Source organism: Scardinius erythrophthalmus (assembly GCF_964197995.2).
Source record: "Scardinius erythrophthalmus genome assembly, chromosome: 4".
In the NCBI taxonomy this organism is placed as follows: Eukaryota; Metazoa; Chordata; class Actinopteri; order Cypriniformes; family Leuciscidae; genus Scardinius; species Scardinius erythrophthalmus.
In genome coordinates, this window is record NC_138224.1 from 4,221,678 (window position 1) to 4,238,514 (window position 16,837).

The following is a 16,837-nucleotide window of genomic DNA, read 5'->3' on the forward strand; positions in this document are numbered from 1 at the left end:
CTCATGATATTTTACAGAAATTAACTTCTGACTCCTATATATTCTGTAAGATCTCTGACCAAAGGTCATTAGGTAATGCTTTAGAGTAAGTTTTCACTTGTTATCATTAGTAAACATGAATGAACTATGAATAATGCTTTGTTAATATTAGTTCATGTTAATTTCAACATTTACTAGACAAATTTTGCATTACCTAATGTTAAAGGGATGGTTCAGAGTAAAATCAACCTAGGGTCCTTTGCACCATGACCTCGAGCCAAACCCCCCAGAAGCTTTTTTTCCCTTGGTTGAACATTATTAAAGTTAAAGCTTATTTAGAGAAATCAGCTGGATGGCTTAGTGCAGGCGCTAATGGATCCAAGGCTGTATCTCGTAAAATATCCCACTAATAATGCCCAGAATGGTACCAAACTTATACAGTAGTACAAACAGGTTCTGTACTCGTAAAATGAGGCATTGGAAAGTTTGTAAGTACATCAGGAGTTTATTTAAATAACACTTGAAAAACCCTGTGAAAATCAAGCTTTTAATGTTGTTTATGTCTATGTGGTGTTTTTAATATGCTTTGAGACAAACCATGTACAAATGCATTAGTCAACACCATTGTTGAGTATTTTCTCCTTAAAACTGCAATGAACCAAAGACAGTCTCAAAAACAGTTTTAATTCGCTGGTGTTTCTGACGTCACAAACTTGTAACCAATCAGGTCAACGAGTGGATTTCTGAGCTGCTGTGAGTGGGGCGGGGCTAATTTGCATATTAATAGAACCGCCTATACTAAATGAGTCAAGGGTGTAGAGTTATATTTATATTTTAAGGCATTTTAAGAAAATAAAAAAAAACATTTAAATATGTAATTTTGGTGATCAAAGATGAGTTTTAAGGGATAAAATACAGGGGACTTTAAGTATTACTGATTATTTCAAGTAATTTGTCATAAAGTAGCTAATTTCTGTTCATCATAATATTAGTTCATTCATATTGTATATGGATAGTTCATAAAAGAAGATATTTTGAAGAACATTGGCAGCCAAAAACATCATTGGACCCCATTAACACTGAGGGGAAAAAAACCCACTGGAACATTTTTCAAAATATCTTCTTTTATGTTCAACAGAAGAAAGAAAGTCCTACAGGTTTGGAATGATAGAATTGCAATTTGGTGGTGAAAATTTGCTTGAAAAATCCATTTGTGGTGTTTGAGTTATGCATAAAGATTTGAAGGTTTCGGTTCATTCTAAAGGCTCGTTCACACCAAGAATGATAACTATAAAATCATAACAATAATTTCGTCCACAGTCACACCAATGAACAATATCGTTCTGTTTATTATAAGTGCGCTCTGCAGTTTTGTTGTCTACTGCTTTAAATGCTCGAGCTCGTTACAGCAGGATGGATTCTGATTGGCTGTCAATGTTTTTATCGTTCATCAGCTGGATATTTTTCAGTCGTTTATCTTTCGTATCGTTGTGGTTTTCGTTATAGTTATTGGTCTAAACAGGCCTTCACTGTTCCACAACATCTGCACTGACCAATGGTATAATTGCATTCTGTCCGAGTTGGTACTATCATGTGACCTACAGCATCAGCTGCGTCGATTCACTGCCATTCACAACTCCTCTCCCGGGGCCTAATTGGGATAATAAAGTGTTCATTGAATGCGCACTTGAGAAGTAGTAGGTCATCCCGGGTACGTTTAGCCTACTGTTTTTTCAATACTATGTATTCGGACATGATACTACTTTTTTGCATACTTATAGCAGGGAAGTATTCGATTTTGGACAAAGTGCAACTGTTCCTTTTCTGTCTTTAAACAACCAAGCGACAGGTCATGTTTTCATAAATCGTGTCTTCTGATGACACATCCGTGATCTTCGCCCTACTCTCTTGTGGGCTTTGGTCTTTCGTTGAGGTCGGTCGCAGATGCTGCGTCTCTTGCAGAATGATGACGGATCTCAGCATATTCCTCGGTCAGTGAGGAGGCGCCCCTGATCTCTCCTGACGGCGGCTCTGCGTTCGTGAAGTCGATGGTGGAATAATGAAGAGATTCTGGTGATCTTGGTGTAACGGCTGACAGCATGTCATTATTCCCGTAAACACACTCGCCGTCTCCATGGGAATCCGTGGCCTGATGGAGCAGAAACACAGCAGAATCAGATGAATGTGCGTTTGTGATGTCTTTGAAAATGAAGAGTGTGAGTGTATTTAACTCACTATTTGAGAAAGTATGAGTCCAGATGTGTCGTCTTGTCTGGTTCTTGAAGGTTTGGGATTCCTTCTTCTGAAAAATGTTTTTAGGCCTTTAGATTCTGATATAATATGTCAATCAGAATCACAAATCCGTCTTGTGATGAGGCTAGTAAAGTAAAAGTCTCATCAAATCAATGTGATCTAACTGTTTATTTGGCTTCACACTGCAAAAAATGATGTTCTTCTGTCTTGTTTTCCAGTACAAATATATGAAATTAAGACACATTTACTTGAGAAGCAAAGTGGCATATAAAAGTCTTGTTTTCTGAAAAATCTATCAAAATTAAGATTGTTTAAAACAAGAACAAATATCTGCCAATGGGGTTAAAAAAGTGTATTTCTCTGAACCCACTGGCATTTTTCTGAAAACAAGACTTAATATCTGAAGTCATTTTGCTTCTCAAGTAGAAGTATCTTGATTTAAAAACGTTTAGATATTTGTACTGGAAAACAAGACGAGCATATTTTGGAGTGAAACTTTTGAACACGTTTACCAGAATAGCCGGAAAAATCTCTGTAATCATCTATAGTTTAGCCTCAGCTCATATATTGGACCAGTTCTGTGATAATCATGTTTGTATGATGTACCCACCGTTCATTGTAGACTGCTATGATGCACAAGATCATCATCGCTGATGCGCCGACAGCAGCTCCGAGCAGCACAGACGGGTGATGGAAACCTGGAAAGCAGTGTTTTATTGCTCAGAGGTTGGTCTTAGGACTCTTAGCTCAGGACTCTTAAATGAGATCATTTAAGTGTCTAAAATGTTTCTCAGGAGTGATAAAAATGAATGTGAAGAGCAGCTCAGATCATTTGATCATAGATTCGATTCAAGTTCATACTGAGATCTCTGATATTTGATTACACACTTTAGTGTCTTGGCAAATATGAGCACATTTCTCTGGAGAAAAGTTTCCATTTGGTCTCCATTTGATCTCATTGCTGTCTAGGACAAATAATTCCCCTGTGGAAAAGAAGTACACTTCAGCATACAAAAAAAAAAAAAAGAAGTAAAAGAAAATTTTTAATATTTAAGTGTGAACTTAAGGTAATGTTTTCAGACACATAACTGCAGGTTATTTATAATTGTAGGTTACATTTATTAGCCAAACAAAGAGTTCTTTTTTAATTTCTCAATTACTTCTATTGTCTTTGAAATATGGTGAAAGTGTACAGCCAAATGCTGATGCATATATATAAACTAAAATAAACTTTAATTTCATTTCTTTTGAAAATTGAGTAACTTTATTTTATACTGTCCTTGTTACATGTTACATGTAGTTACTATAGTAATAACTATAAATTATGCATAATTACATGCAACTAACCCTAACCACACCTTAATCCTAAGTACATGTAGTTAATTATTATTACTAAGTACTTAAATGTATAATTACACTATAACACCAAAAATTGTAGGTTATGAATATTTAAACATATATAAATCTGTTTTTAATTAAACATTTGTAATGAAGCTGCTTTTAATATATTATCTTTAAATGTAATATTGAATAACACTAATTTTAAAAATTACAATTATAATCAGGTACTTTGTGTGCTTTTAATATGTTAGTCAACACATCAAAACAAGTCTACTTCTTTAAAGCACAACAAAATCTATTAAAACAATCATTTAAAATGTGCTTTAAAGTAAAAAAAGTTAAATGGGGTTCTATATAGAACTCTAGAGTTCTTGAATCAATTTTAAAAATCACTTTATACCAAAAAGGTTCTAAGGAGAAATGTCTTAAATGATTGCGAAAATACATTAATGTTTAACGGGTCTTTTAGTTTTTTTTTACTGATTAAGAATGTTTATGAGCTGTTTAATTAATAAAATATAATAATAAAAAAAATTATCAAAACAAATTAAGGACAACTAAATCATAAAATCATCCCTAAAAGATTCTATATATGAAGCACCGCACAGAAACTTTTCTTCTAAGAGTGCATACTTTTAAGATTTGAAGTACACTGCAAGCGCACATTAAATTAAAATGAAGTGCACTTCTTTTTCAGAAGGGTTAAGATATTCCAGAGATCTCATTTGTGATCATTCTTGTTGATCAGATAAAGCTGTTGTTGTGCGTGTCAGAGAAGCGAATCTCACTTGTCTCTGTCCCGGACGTCCGTGTGACGGGATGAAACCGTTGGCTGACGCTGGCGGTGCCGAGAGTGTTTGCACTGAAACACTGCAGGACGTCTGTGTCTGTGAGAGACTGATTGATGGTCAGGATGCTCTTCAAACTTGTGCTTCCTAAAGTTTCATTCCTGATGAACGTGTTTGTAGAGTTGGTGAGAACATTTCCAGATCGACGCCACTCTAGTTTAGGCGAGGGATTCCCATGAGCCTCACAGACACACGTGATTACGCTGCTTTTGTTACAAGAGCTGGAGATTTTGGGCGCAACTGAAAAGGACAATAAGATCATAAACTGTAGTTTCTGTGTAGGATCTGAGCAAAATAAAACAGCTTGAGGACCCGATTCACTTAAGAAAAACTGCTGAACATCTCACTCGGGCTTTTCACACTTGAAATATAGTTAACTCTGGGTCACACTAAAAACTGGGTTAACAGAATTCTTGGTTATATTGATTCACGTTTCACATTGGGGTTAACATTTATTCCTGAGTATTTATAAACACATTCCTAAACCCTAAATGTTCTTATTTGCATATTATATTTACCATTCAGCCACATTGCACATCCTCATCGACTGAACTATCAAGTTTATAATGAATGGGCTTTTCGGACTATAAAGGTAAGAATGATATGGTCTCTTCTTCACAACATTTCTCATGTTTTCTGTTACCATTTGACAATTTCCCTTCAAACGCTAAACTACTGTTTATACAACGCCCATCACTGTTCAAAGCATGTGCTTATGAGCCAAGCGATTGGCTGTTTGTTGCTAAGCGTTTAGCCGTAACATTCTGACACAGATCATTTCACAATGCACTGCAATGCGGGATTAATGACGCCAATAGCAGCGCTACTCCTGTTCCCAAGCAGGGTTTCATAACCCCGGGTAAAAAGCAGTGCTAACGGCACTTCTAAATTACAAGTATGAAACGTTCCTTTACCTTGGGTTAAAAGTGGTGTTTAAAACGATGATAACCCAGGGTTAAGTGCAGTTTGAAAAGCCTTACTGTGTACAAAAATGAATAAGATAATGACAAGTACTGAAGAAAACCCTCATAACCGAGAGCTTATAGTGTACTGAAGTAGAAAAGAGAAACAAGCAACGATTTCGAAGTTGCGGTTACAGTTAGTTCCTTTAAGTGTGCAACATGCCACTCTGGTGAAAATGCCATTATTGCTCTGACAAACTCTTTAAAGCTGCATTTACTCTGCCAGAGGCTTTGTCATCAGTGGCTGGCGGTGAGGGGGCTTTCCACTACTGCCTAGGAACGTTTGTGAATGATATTAACGGATGTTATTCTATGTTGTAGGCAGTGAATCAGTTTTCTTTTGGAGCGAAAAGATTAAATATAAATGGAATCAGGACATAAAATGCTTACTTTTAAAGATTAACGAAATAGCGAGTTCTCTTTGCTACCGTGGCCATTTATCTGTGGATGTTCATTTTGTTCAGGCTCAGAGTCAGCACAGCGAGGACCACCCTATATACACACAGAGACATATGCTAAATTAGGGAAGTTGCTGACCGCTAAGATTAACTTCTCCATCTTGCCACAGACAATCCACTACAGGATGCAGTCTTGTATCACTCAAGCTCCACTGACTTCACTCGCTTTCATACCTGTCATGGTGCTGTTCTGAGTAAGGTCTGTTGGTTGTCACTCCCAAAAGTCACATTTCATTTTCATTTTAAAGTTAAACATATCTCAACTTTGTTGCGTCGCTGGACACGCTAGAGCAGCATGATTCTGGATGAATTGAGATGATTTTTTGTTTTGTTTAAAATTCTCGCATGATTCTGAATGGACAACTAAACGATCTTTTAACAATTAATCGTGCAGTTGTTGGAAACGGCTACATTCTGTTGCCAACGGTCAGTCGCTTGTGTTGCCGGAAATCGGCAGCTCTCCATTGAAATGAATGGTATCATGTCACTTATGTGCATAAGTGTTGTGGTCGGTGTAAACAGAGCTTTACAAAGTAGTATTCAATTGGAAAAAGTGTCAACATTCTGTCACTTACTGTATACACCAAACCTGTATGAGTTTGTCATGCATGTAACACAAAAGTAGATATTTTAAAGAGGACGTTGGGAACCAAACAACATTGGACCCCACTGACTTCCCTTGTATGAAAAAAAAAAAAAAAGAGAGAAAAAAACTGAGACAATATCTCTCTCAAAAAAGAAAGTAAGTCATACAGGTTTTGGATGACAAATGATAAATGACAGAATTTTCATTTTTGTGTAAACTATCCCTTTACTTCAAACTGTACACTTATAATGCATGTGAGCTAGGGGTGCAACGGATCAAAAAACTCACGGTTCGGATCGTTTCTCGGATCAGAGTCACGGATCGGATAATTTTTCGGATCAGAAAAAAAAAAAAAAGACAAGACAAGACAAATAAACATAAGTTTTGTCTTTTTGTTTATTAACACTTTTAAAATATTACATTAAAATATATAAAATCAACATTGGGTGCGCAACGGGATGACGTAACGTGGCCATGCTTGATGTGTTTCCACCGATGTCCCGATACCACTTTTTCACTTCCGATACGATACCGATGCCGCAGCTTTGGCTATTTGCCGATACCGATATCAATCCGATATTTTTATTTTATTCTTGAACTAATACTACTAATAATAAAATATATGTAAGCACTTTGCTCAATTAGCCACATAAAAACATCTCACTCAAATGGAGAACAAATACTTCTCCAGAATATAGTCCACAACCACAGTTGATAATGAAAGACTGCCACCCTTTATTCAAAAGGCCTTGAGATATGTTTGGTAATTGTACCTGAATGAATTTAAAATTAAAATTAAACTTTAACGTTATTCTCATCTGAATTATAAATAATTTATTTCTGTATAAAATAATACTACCATTAAAAACACATTTGATTTTCTTTTTTAATCAATGTAGAATGTGTAACTTCAAAATAAACAGATTACTCTGTTTGAGGGCAAGAAATGAAAACCAATGCAATATGATGAATTTCCAAAAGATGAGATAATTTTTGCTTTTAAACAGCGTGTGTGTGTGTGTGTGTGCGTTTGGGTGACAGTTGTAGTTTACAGTTTGACTGTTCCACGTTTCCACTGTTCGATCGCGCCCGTGCCTCTCTCTCTCGCTCTCTCTCTCTCTCACACACACACACACACACACACGCGTCGAATTGCAATCTTGACATCGCAGCCTGTTCATTTTGCTGCGTTCACACGAAACGCGAATAGAGCGTCAAGTTCGCGTTTAGTTCGATGCTTGAACAGTTTGAATCCTTAATTCGCGCGTCCAAAGCGAATAGGACGCGCCGCGCGCGTATAATGATAAAGCGAGCTTTTGAAGAGAAATAGACGCGTGTTCCAGGGAAGCCAAAATGCTCCCATACAAGGGATTTAAATGACGCGGGGCGTTCAAGCTCCTCCGTTCGCCATGACCACGCTGTGTGTGGACTGAACATGCACACAACTTCTTTATTTTTTTTTCATAAATCAATCCGCGAATCACGTGTGTGCCGAACCGAAGATATTGATCCGAACGGATCACGGATCAATGATGATCCGTTGCACCACTAATGTGAGCAATATACATGCCACTCTGCTTTGAGTCTTTGCATGTATTACTATGTAAAGTGTGGTTCTGGCACTTTTTTTTTACACATCTTTTAACAGAAATACAATTTTAGAGATGTGCAAATGTTTGTACTGGTATAATGAACTTTTTTTCCCTCCATGTTCTGTACCGTGAAGTCTTGTATTACTCATCTAATCATATTTTCACATTACTGTAACATACAGCAATTGACTTGATGTTCAAGGAACTTCAGAGAACTTGAGACGTCAGTTACCTTTTTCTCTTACATTTAATCACATTGCATTAGTATTATAAAAAAAGTTGACGGCTTTATGCAATATCACTTGCTTCAGTGCAGTTTCAAAAGGTTTTGAAACATTGCATTTCAAAACTTGAACATGTTGCTCTGTAGGGGAACCAAATCTCCTGTGGTCTTTCCATATACATTTTCTGTATATGACTGCAACTAATAAACTGCAACTTACTGTATTGTTGGTCACGGTCAGCCTGTCATAAGTTTTTTTTTTTTTTTTTTTTTTTTTTTGGCGAATGTCAGTATGCATCCTTCATATAAGATATTAAACCACTGTGTAGTTTGTTTGATCAAATAGTCTTTACCATAAGCTATACATCAAATTGAAGTCATTTAAACATGGTTTTGTGGTTTTTGCAACTCTTCAATAGTGTCTTTTCAGTGCTGAAAGTCATATTGTGACTGCGTGAAACCGTATCATCACATGCTTTTATGGTAAAATTCACCTTTTTAATCTCAATACATGTTTATTTTCACCATAAACATTGCACTTTGCATCCAAATGCAATGTTATGATTTTGCTGTAAGGGATCAGATTAAATGAGTGAATATAACAGTGCAGTAATTTTTCTTTGTTTGTACTCACACTGAGCATCCAGTTCAATTGTTGCGTTGTGTTGGCCATGCTGGTTTTGAGCTGTACAGCGATACCGTGTGGAGTGTGTAGGGTTAGACACAACATAGGTATGATTAAATCCGGTCTGGAGGAGCTCAAGCTGAGATCCGGTCTCTTTGTACCAGGTGAAGTTGAGCACCGCTGGTTTTGCATCAGTGCTGCAGGTCAGAGTCACTGGACGGCCCTCCATCATAGAGCCGGAGGGAAAGAATGACAGCGATGTGTTTTTTGGGGCATCTGAGGAAAAAAGATGTGTAGTGTAGTGTAGCAGTTCAAGATCTCGGTTAGTAACTGAATAGCTGTATGTTTAAACCTTGTTATTTTACAAGTTTCAGATGTAGGCAGTATGTTGAAGCATGTGTGCAAACATCTAGACGAACACAATATAAAATAACCGACAAAACACCATGTATCTGTATTTCACCTCTTACTTTGTTTGCTTTACACTAGCTGTGTAATGGTTTTAATTAGCTACTGTGCTAAAAATAAAGGAAATCAAAAACAGACAATATGATGAGAATTTGTAGTAAACATTATAGGACTGTTTTTCATTTGTCGACTGGACAGTGTGTTAGTCTGAACTGAGAACAGCTGCACTGTGAGCAACTGAAGCACATCTGGGAATAAATCAAAACCCACTGACACTGAACATAAATTTGCCGTTCAGTGATGTTCAAAAACGTCAGTATCAACAGACAGGCCTCATTACTTGGATCATTAATGTTAGGGTTCGCACATTAAAATCCTAATCAAAATAACATTTTCTTTTTTTTGTTGCATTGAGTATATTATGAGAAATCAATTAATTCAGTCCTCTTCAATGTGAGTAACTGATTGATAATAGCGATTGCCAAGCATTCACAACGGACGTCCAGCAGAATTCAGCCTGTCACAGTAGATAGCATTATGAATCTTCCACATTTGTAAAATAATAGTAAAGACATTTACTGCAAGTATTTGCAGTAAAAGTGAAGGTTTTTAAATGTGTTAAAAATATGAAATATATTTAAAATATATGCATTAAAATACATATATTTAATTTAATTGTATTTTTATTTATTTATTTTTTAGCTTTTAAGTCTGAAATCTGAAGTCTGATATAGTAATGACTGTGAGTAAATTAGAAGAGCCTCTTGATACTCACACTGGACGTCCAGCATCACTGATGCGTTCTGAGCGCCGTGTTCGTTCTGAGCTGTACAGACGTATCGTCCGCTGTGTGTCGGGTCGGTGTTGCTGATGGTCAGGTTCTGTCCGCTCTGCACTGGTTTCAGTGGTTCTTCAGTGTCTCTGTACCAGGTGTAGTTGAGCACCGGTGGGTTTGCATCACTGCTGCAGCTCAGAGTCACTGAACGGCCCTCCAGAACAAAACCAGATGCATTTACATGTGCGGATGTGTTTTTAGGAGCATCTAATGGAGGAGAAAAACATTTAGGCAATTATGTCATGATTTACAGCTCTAATTCTAGATGATCAGACAGTAGTGTAGTGCTGGGCGGTTTGACCAAAAATTTAAATCAAGGTTTTTTTCAAAATTATATTTTTTACCGGTTTTCCGGTTTATGATGTTTTGTTTTTGTTTTTTTCATGCATAATTAGGTGTTCAATGCATTTTCTACTGGTTGAGAGAGGAATTACTGCAGTAAATTGACTTAGGATGGTCTATTTTACTGTCATTAGTGAATATTGTAGAATAATTCAGGAATTCGGGGTGATGTAAAAAAAAAATTGCATCACAATAGGAGAATTGTGATTGTCAAACCATTTTAGTTACTAAACTGAATTTTATTAGGTTTAGTGACAACATTATAGTGTTGCACGGTGTACCGATACTTCAAAAGTATCGCGATACTCGGAAATTAAAAACGTCACGATACCTAAATTTATCAGTATCGATACTTAAAAAAAAAAAAGGCCTCCCTATGGACGTCTGTGTTTTTTTCCTGACGCACGCAGCAAAGAACCTGCCGTTGTCAGTGTCATGTGACAAAACACTACAGCGAGATGGTTGCATGTGCGAGCACAAGTGGTCCACGACTCGTTGAAAAAGATGACGTCTGACGCGAGGAGTGACATATGGAAGTACGTTGCCTACCTTGCTCTGTTGTATGGTGCACCGATACTTCAAAAGTAAATCGGAAATTAAAAACGTCACGATTCCTTAATTTATTAGTATCGATACTTCTAAGAATGACCGCGTTCCAGATTTGTAAGGCCGGCGACACACTGGCTGCGTGTCGTGTCCGTTTTAATTTCGGCTCCCATGTTAACTGCCTGCGTGACACACGCGTCTGGGCGCAGCTCGAGACGCGCGGAAAACGCGTGCCTGCTAGAATAGAACCGACGCCTATTTTTCACACAGCACGCAAGCGTGTTGAAAGCGTTAGAAATAGAATAGCAAAATAGAATAGGAAAATATGTTTCTATGTCATTTTGACACGAATACATATTAATAAATGACATATTGATGTTTGAAAGTTTTGACATAAATACAATATAAATGTAATTTAAAAAAATATTATCGATTTTCAAATATTGCACCTCTCAATACAGAATGAATTATTCTGTAGCCTATTTTGCCGTCAACACTGCCGACGTTGTCTTTGCTGCTATATATTTATGTTTAACATGAAGTATAGGCCTTCCACAACTCTCTCCCCATATGTCAAATATATCACCAATGAGGCTTATCATATGTTACCAATATTAAACATTGTTTAATATAATCGCTGTTCATATTTTTATTCAAAGTTCAGAATCAAGATAAAGCTCTTATGTTTCTTATGATAAATGAGATGCTGCTAAATTTATAAAAAAAATTACCTTGAATGTCATTGCTCTAATTTATTTTTTATATTTTGATATATTTTGTTCAAATGTTTAAATATCTGCTGTTCATATGTTCATTTATTAGTGTGTTATATGATTAGAATGTTGTCCCGGTTTTAAAATAAAGCACAGCAATGATATTTGAGAGTGTTTCTCCCTTTTCAGGAAAAGTATCGAAAAAGTATCGAAATCGCAATACTTGACTTGGTATCGGTATCGAAACAATAATTTTGGTATCGTGACAACACTACAACATTACAATGTTTACATGGTACAATTTCTGGTAAGCTATGTTTTTTTATTATTTCAATTCAATTCAATTATTGTGATTTGATTTAATATTGACTCATTTGGACAAATATTAGGTAGGCTACACAAGATAGGCATTCATTTTTCTCAAGAAAAAAAACAGCTCACCTAATGCTGTAAACATACAGAGAGCATATAATGTGTTTTTTTAATTATAATAACAACTTTATTTAATGATATAAGTAAAAATATAATAAATATGTAATATAGTACACATATTTAGCGAAATACTCTCTATAGCTCTTTTTTTCTCCAACTAACGTGCTATAGCTGTCCTTCGGATGAGACGTAAAACCGAGGTCCTGACTCTCTGTGGTCATTAAAAATCCCAGGATGTCTTTCGAAAGAGAAGGGGTAACCCCGGCATCCTGGCCAAATTTGCCCAGTGGCCTCTGTCCATCATGGCCTCCTAATCCTCCCCATATATACTGATTGGCTTCATCACTGTCTCCTCTCCACCAGTAAGCTGGTGTGTGGTGGGCGTTCTGGCGCAATATGGCTGCCGTCGCATCATCCAGGTGGATGCTGCACATTGGTGGTGGTTGAGGAGATTCCCCCCTTCTATGTAAAGCGCTTTGAGTGTCGAGAAAAGCGCTATATAAATGTAATGAATTATTATTATTATTATTATTATAGCCTATATTATGGTCATTAAATGGCTTTCCTGAGGTAAATGTTATGTGACATAATTGTTCTCCAGCTGTTTTATTGACCCCTTTGTTTGATTGATTGGTCGATATTATGTATGAGGAATATACATTTTGGTAAGTTGTACTGTATCTTTCAACAGTGTTCATTCGTGTGTATTTACTATTTGCTAGAGATGATTGGTTCACGTGACACTAGGGGTCTGTCGCTTCACATTTACAAGCGCCAAAACGGTATTTATTGTTTGAATTTCGTAATAAAAATGACAGAATCTGAGAGCTGAGATTTTTTTATATCATAAGTAACCTGCTCTGTCTAGTCTTCGCGATTTTTGTGTGTGAGAAAATGGATGTGTGGCGTGAGAGCGAGTGAAAAGTGTCAATTGCGTTTGTCTCACGGTAAATGCGTGAGAGTTGGCAGCTCTTCCAAGACGTGCTTGCGGCTAAGGTGCTGGAGCAAATTGCTTGTGTTGCCGCCTTTGTCGACAATTTTAGCCCAACAGCAATTGCATAAAATGGTTGAGGTGAGGTCATCCATCTTCCCTGTAACGTAACACCAGAGCACTGCTGTTTACCCTCACCACGCCTCGCAGTCGCTGCTTAGAAGTGCAACATTGTAAAGGGTCCGTCTGAAACAGTGTCGCGCGGCGCAGCGTAACGTTCGTTCCGGACATTGTGTAATTAAATACATTGGTATGGCGGTATATTCAAAATGAATATCATAACGAAAATATACATCGGTTTTCGGTATGAACCGGTAGACCGCCCAGCACTACAGTATTGATTGAAATAATCCCTGTCTTACACTGAACACGTAGCGTACGTGACTTGTTGTACTTTGTGATCTGCTCCTGAAGCTGGTGTGTTACAGTGCAGGTGAAAGTGGCTAAATGATGACGGTGAGTTACAGTGAAGATCAGATCAGAGATGAGCTCAGTTTGCTCCTGACGCTGCTGTTGTGTGACGCTCTCGTTGAGGAGGTGTTCAGGAGACGAGCTCCATGTGAGATTTGCTGGAGAGGAACAGAAGATCTTAGTCGAGCAGCGCAGATTCACAGAGCTTCCCTCCGTCACCTCCGTCACGTTCTTCACCTCCGTCACCTCCTTCACCTTCTGCTGATCCTTAAACAGACTCACTGTGGGTTCGGGTGGAGACTCTACAACACATAGAGATACAGTCAAACATTATAGGATTATCATATCCAATAATGAAGGCACATATTGTACAGTAGTTGATTTATTTATTATTTATATCCAGTAACATTATCCAACTCATTTTGCATCGCAGACATAAGGTATATTCTGTGAATGTGCGAGACTTCCGATTCATAAGCCGCATATTAGTAAATGATTAGAAGAATAACTGCAGTAACTGTTTAAACTATTTGCACTACAAACCAGTGTGTTTATGATAATAAATCAAAATAATATGATAACAATTACTAGTTTGCAATATAAAGCAGCATAACGGACAGTTTTTGTACAAGTTAATAACTGGTGTCACCAGAAGCTTCGCACAATCATGTTACTAATGGCTGTGCCACACTTACATTAATATAGAAGCAGCATGAACAATATGACACTCACCTATGACAGCAATTTCAACTTTGTATTCAGGTTCGGTGTAGCTATATTTCAGTTTTCCGCTGCCTTCAACTCTGAAGTAATACAACCCATTATCACTCTGACCGACATTATCGAAGCGGGTGGTGCAGTTTTTCTCTGTAGGAGTGCCAAATATTTTTCCTTTTAACAATCCAGTGTCGGGGCTACTGGAGTCAAACACTACAGTGAGAGGGTTAGTGTTTCCGTCTTTATACCATATTCTCTTTACATCTTCAGTGAGGTATGTTACATATTCATCATCAATATCAAATGTGCAGGGTATGAAAACACAGGATCCTTGTAGAGCTTCTACTCTCTTCGGCAGACTGATAGTAAAGCCACAAAAAACTCCTAAAACACACAGACGAGAGGAACTGATCACACAGAGTTTATATGCAGAATAAACTGCTGCACTTATTCATATGGAAATTATCTCAGAATATTAATTCAGCAGAGGAATAATCTATAAGAGTGAAACCTTGTATCAGACATCCAGTGAGGAGGAACGTCACAGATATTTCCATCATTTACATTCACTCCACCTTACAACAGAAAATACAAACACAATCATATACACTCTTAAAAATAAACTGAAGAACCTTTAACATCCATTGAATCTTTCCATTCCATAAAAGCTTCTTTATAGTGAAAAAACAATGTTCTTTAGATTATTAAAAGGTTCTTCATACTAAGAAAAAATGGTTCTTTTAGGAAGTGTTCCCTGAAAGTTTCCATTAATTGTTCTTCTATGGAATCGCTGTGAAAAAACCCCCTTATGGAACCTTTATTTTTAAGAGTGTATAAACTTAACAGCAGTTATTTCCTTTTTAAACTTTGGTTTAAACACTATTTATAAATCCAAATTTTTTTTTTCATGAGTGAGAGAAATGTCATGAGAAAAAATACAGGCTACTAAATCAAAACTTTAAATCACTGAAAAATCTTAATTTTTTTTTTTAGAAAGATTAAAAACAGTTTCATTTTGAACATGTTTTACAACCTGAGTGCCGAAAGACTGAAAATCTCTAAATGACAGAAGATTTAGTGTGTTGTGTGTAAATGACTTACCGGAGAAGAGTGAAAGAGCGACTGTGACTCTGAGGGAGATCTGTGTGTGAAAACAACACGTCTTTACTTCTATTAGAGTTTTACCACTTCCCCTTTCAGTCCGAACTAAATAACTATAGCCTGACTGAGTAATATATGCTAATCAGTATGAAGCTTATTGAATAATATAAAAAAAACATTTCTTTATATTTACTTGAAACATCTTGTGAGATCCAGTAACGCTTAATAATTACTAAATATTATTCAGGAATAAGTGTTGAATCACATTTAAAATGCAATCTGTTAAGGAAACATTAACATTTTATTTCTTCGTGTTTCTTACTTTTTAAGGTTGGCTATTATAGTATTACAGTAAGAAACATGGGAAATTCAGGACTAAATAGTAATTCCCGGACTAATAGAAATTCAGATTCTTTCTTACCCAAGATACTGAGTGAAACCTAAAGCAGAACAGATTTCAGCAAATACTGCTGTTTTGTTTCATGTTTGTTTCTCTAATTCCGACACCAATGATCAAATGTATGGAAGCTTGTTTCCAATTCCACCAATAAAATATTAATTACTCTCAGTGTCACTTTCATCAAAAAAATTGTCATTAAGAACCTTAAAAGTAAAATAAGTTTTAATAAATATTTTATTTTGCCTATATTAACAGTGGTCTTGATGGGGGGAGGAGTCAGTTCTGCCACGCTCATGTACGCATTAGTGAATCTCGATCATATTAATCTCCTCATCAACAGCGATCATAATGGAGTGCTATTAAATATGAAACAAAAGACCGCGGGCTTCAGGCACTTTTCAGAATAGCTCAGAAGAGAACATCTTGCAGAGCTGCCAACTCTCACGCATTCAACATGAGATTCACGCAATTGACACTGACACGCTCTCACGGCACGCCCATTTTATCACGCAGTGAAAAATCGTGAAGCAAAGAGAACATTGACACCAACAGACAAGACAGAGCAGGTTTATATGATATGAAACAGTCTCAGCTTTCTAATTCTATCAATTTTATTATGAAATTCAAACAATAAATATCTTTTTAGCTCTCCTAAATGTGATGTGACAGATCGTGGCACTTGAACTGATCACAGTCCCGGCTCCAGCTTTGAGATATAAGGTGGGCCAAGTGAAATTCCTGGTGGGCCCAGAGTTTTAACATTATTTTATTTTTTCCCTGTAACAAAACTTTATTTTATAACAAAAGAGGCAGGTCTTGAAAGGGATTCTGCTTTATTTACAGGGCTCAACGCTAAGGAGCTTTTCTACAGTCAGTAATAAAACAACAAATGACCAAATTACAAACAGTAGCACAAATAAATACGATCAGGGCAGGACTGAGGGGTCTGGGGCCTCTGGGCTTGAGTTTATGTCGGGGCCCTACCTACACTAAAAATGACCTCAACTAGAACATCATTTTGGAGTAGCACAAAATACACAAACATAAAATATGCTTTGAGGTTTCTAGAACAAT

At 36.7% G+C, this 16,837-nt stretch overlaps 1 protein-coding gene across 1 annotated transcript; it reads right to left on the minus strand.

Annotated features, from left to right (window-relative positions):
* Nucleotides 1-460: 460 nt before the first annotated feature.
* LOC308689732 (myelin-associated glycoprotein-like) lies at nucleotides 461-15,411 on the minus strand. Its single transcript, XM_081363603.1, has 10 exons — nucleotides 15,364-15,411; nucleotides 14,774-14,837; nucleotides 14,278-14,646; nucleotides 13,497-13,847; nucleotides 10,051-10,317; nucleotides 8,877-9,143; nucleotides 4,362-4,661; nucleotides 2,843-2,930; nucleotides 2,215-2,281; nucleotides 461-2,128 (listed from the first exon to the last, which is right to left on the minus strand). The coding sequence occupies exons 2-10, from the start codon at nucleotides 14,820-14,822 to the stop codon at nucleotides 1,880-1,882; spliced, it is 2,007 nt and encodes a 668-aa protein (XP_081219729.1). The 5' UTR covers nucleotides 14,823-14,837; nucleotides 15,364-15,411; the 3' UTR covers nucleotides 461-1,879.
* Between the last annotated feature and the right edge of the window lie 1,426 nt (nucleotides 15,412-16,837).

What these genes read in the sequence shown, in the direction of transcription:
- LOC308689732 (XM_081363603.1), bottom strand. Translation starts at nt 14,822, where the DNA reads ATGATGGAAATATCTGTGACGTTCCTCCTCACTGGATGTCTGATACAA. An exon ending in CACTGGATGTCTGATACAAG is followed by an intron (nt 14,647 to 14,773) that starts GTTTCACTCTTA and finishes TGTGTGTTTTAG; the next exon opens with GAGTTTTTTGTGGCTTTACT. An exon ending in AATTGAACTGGATGCTCAGT is followed by an intron (nt 4,662 to 8,876) that starts GTGAGTACAAAC and finishes TGTCCTTTTCAG; the next exon opens with TTGCGCCCAAAATCTCCAGC.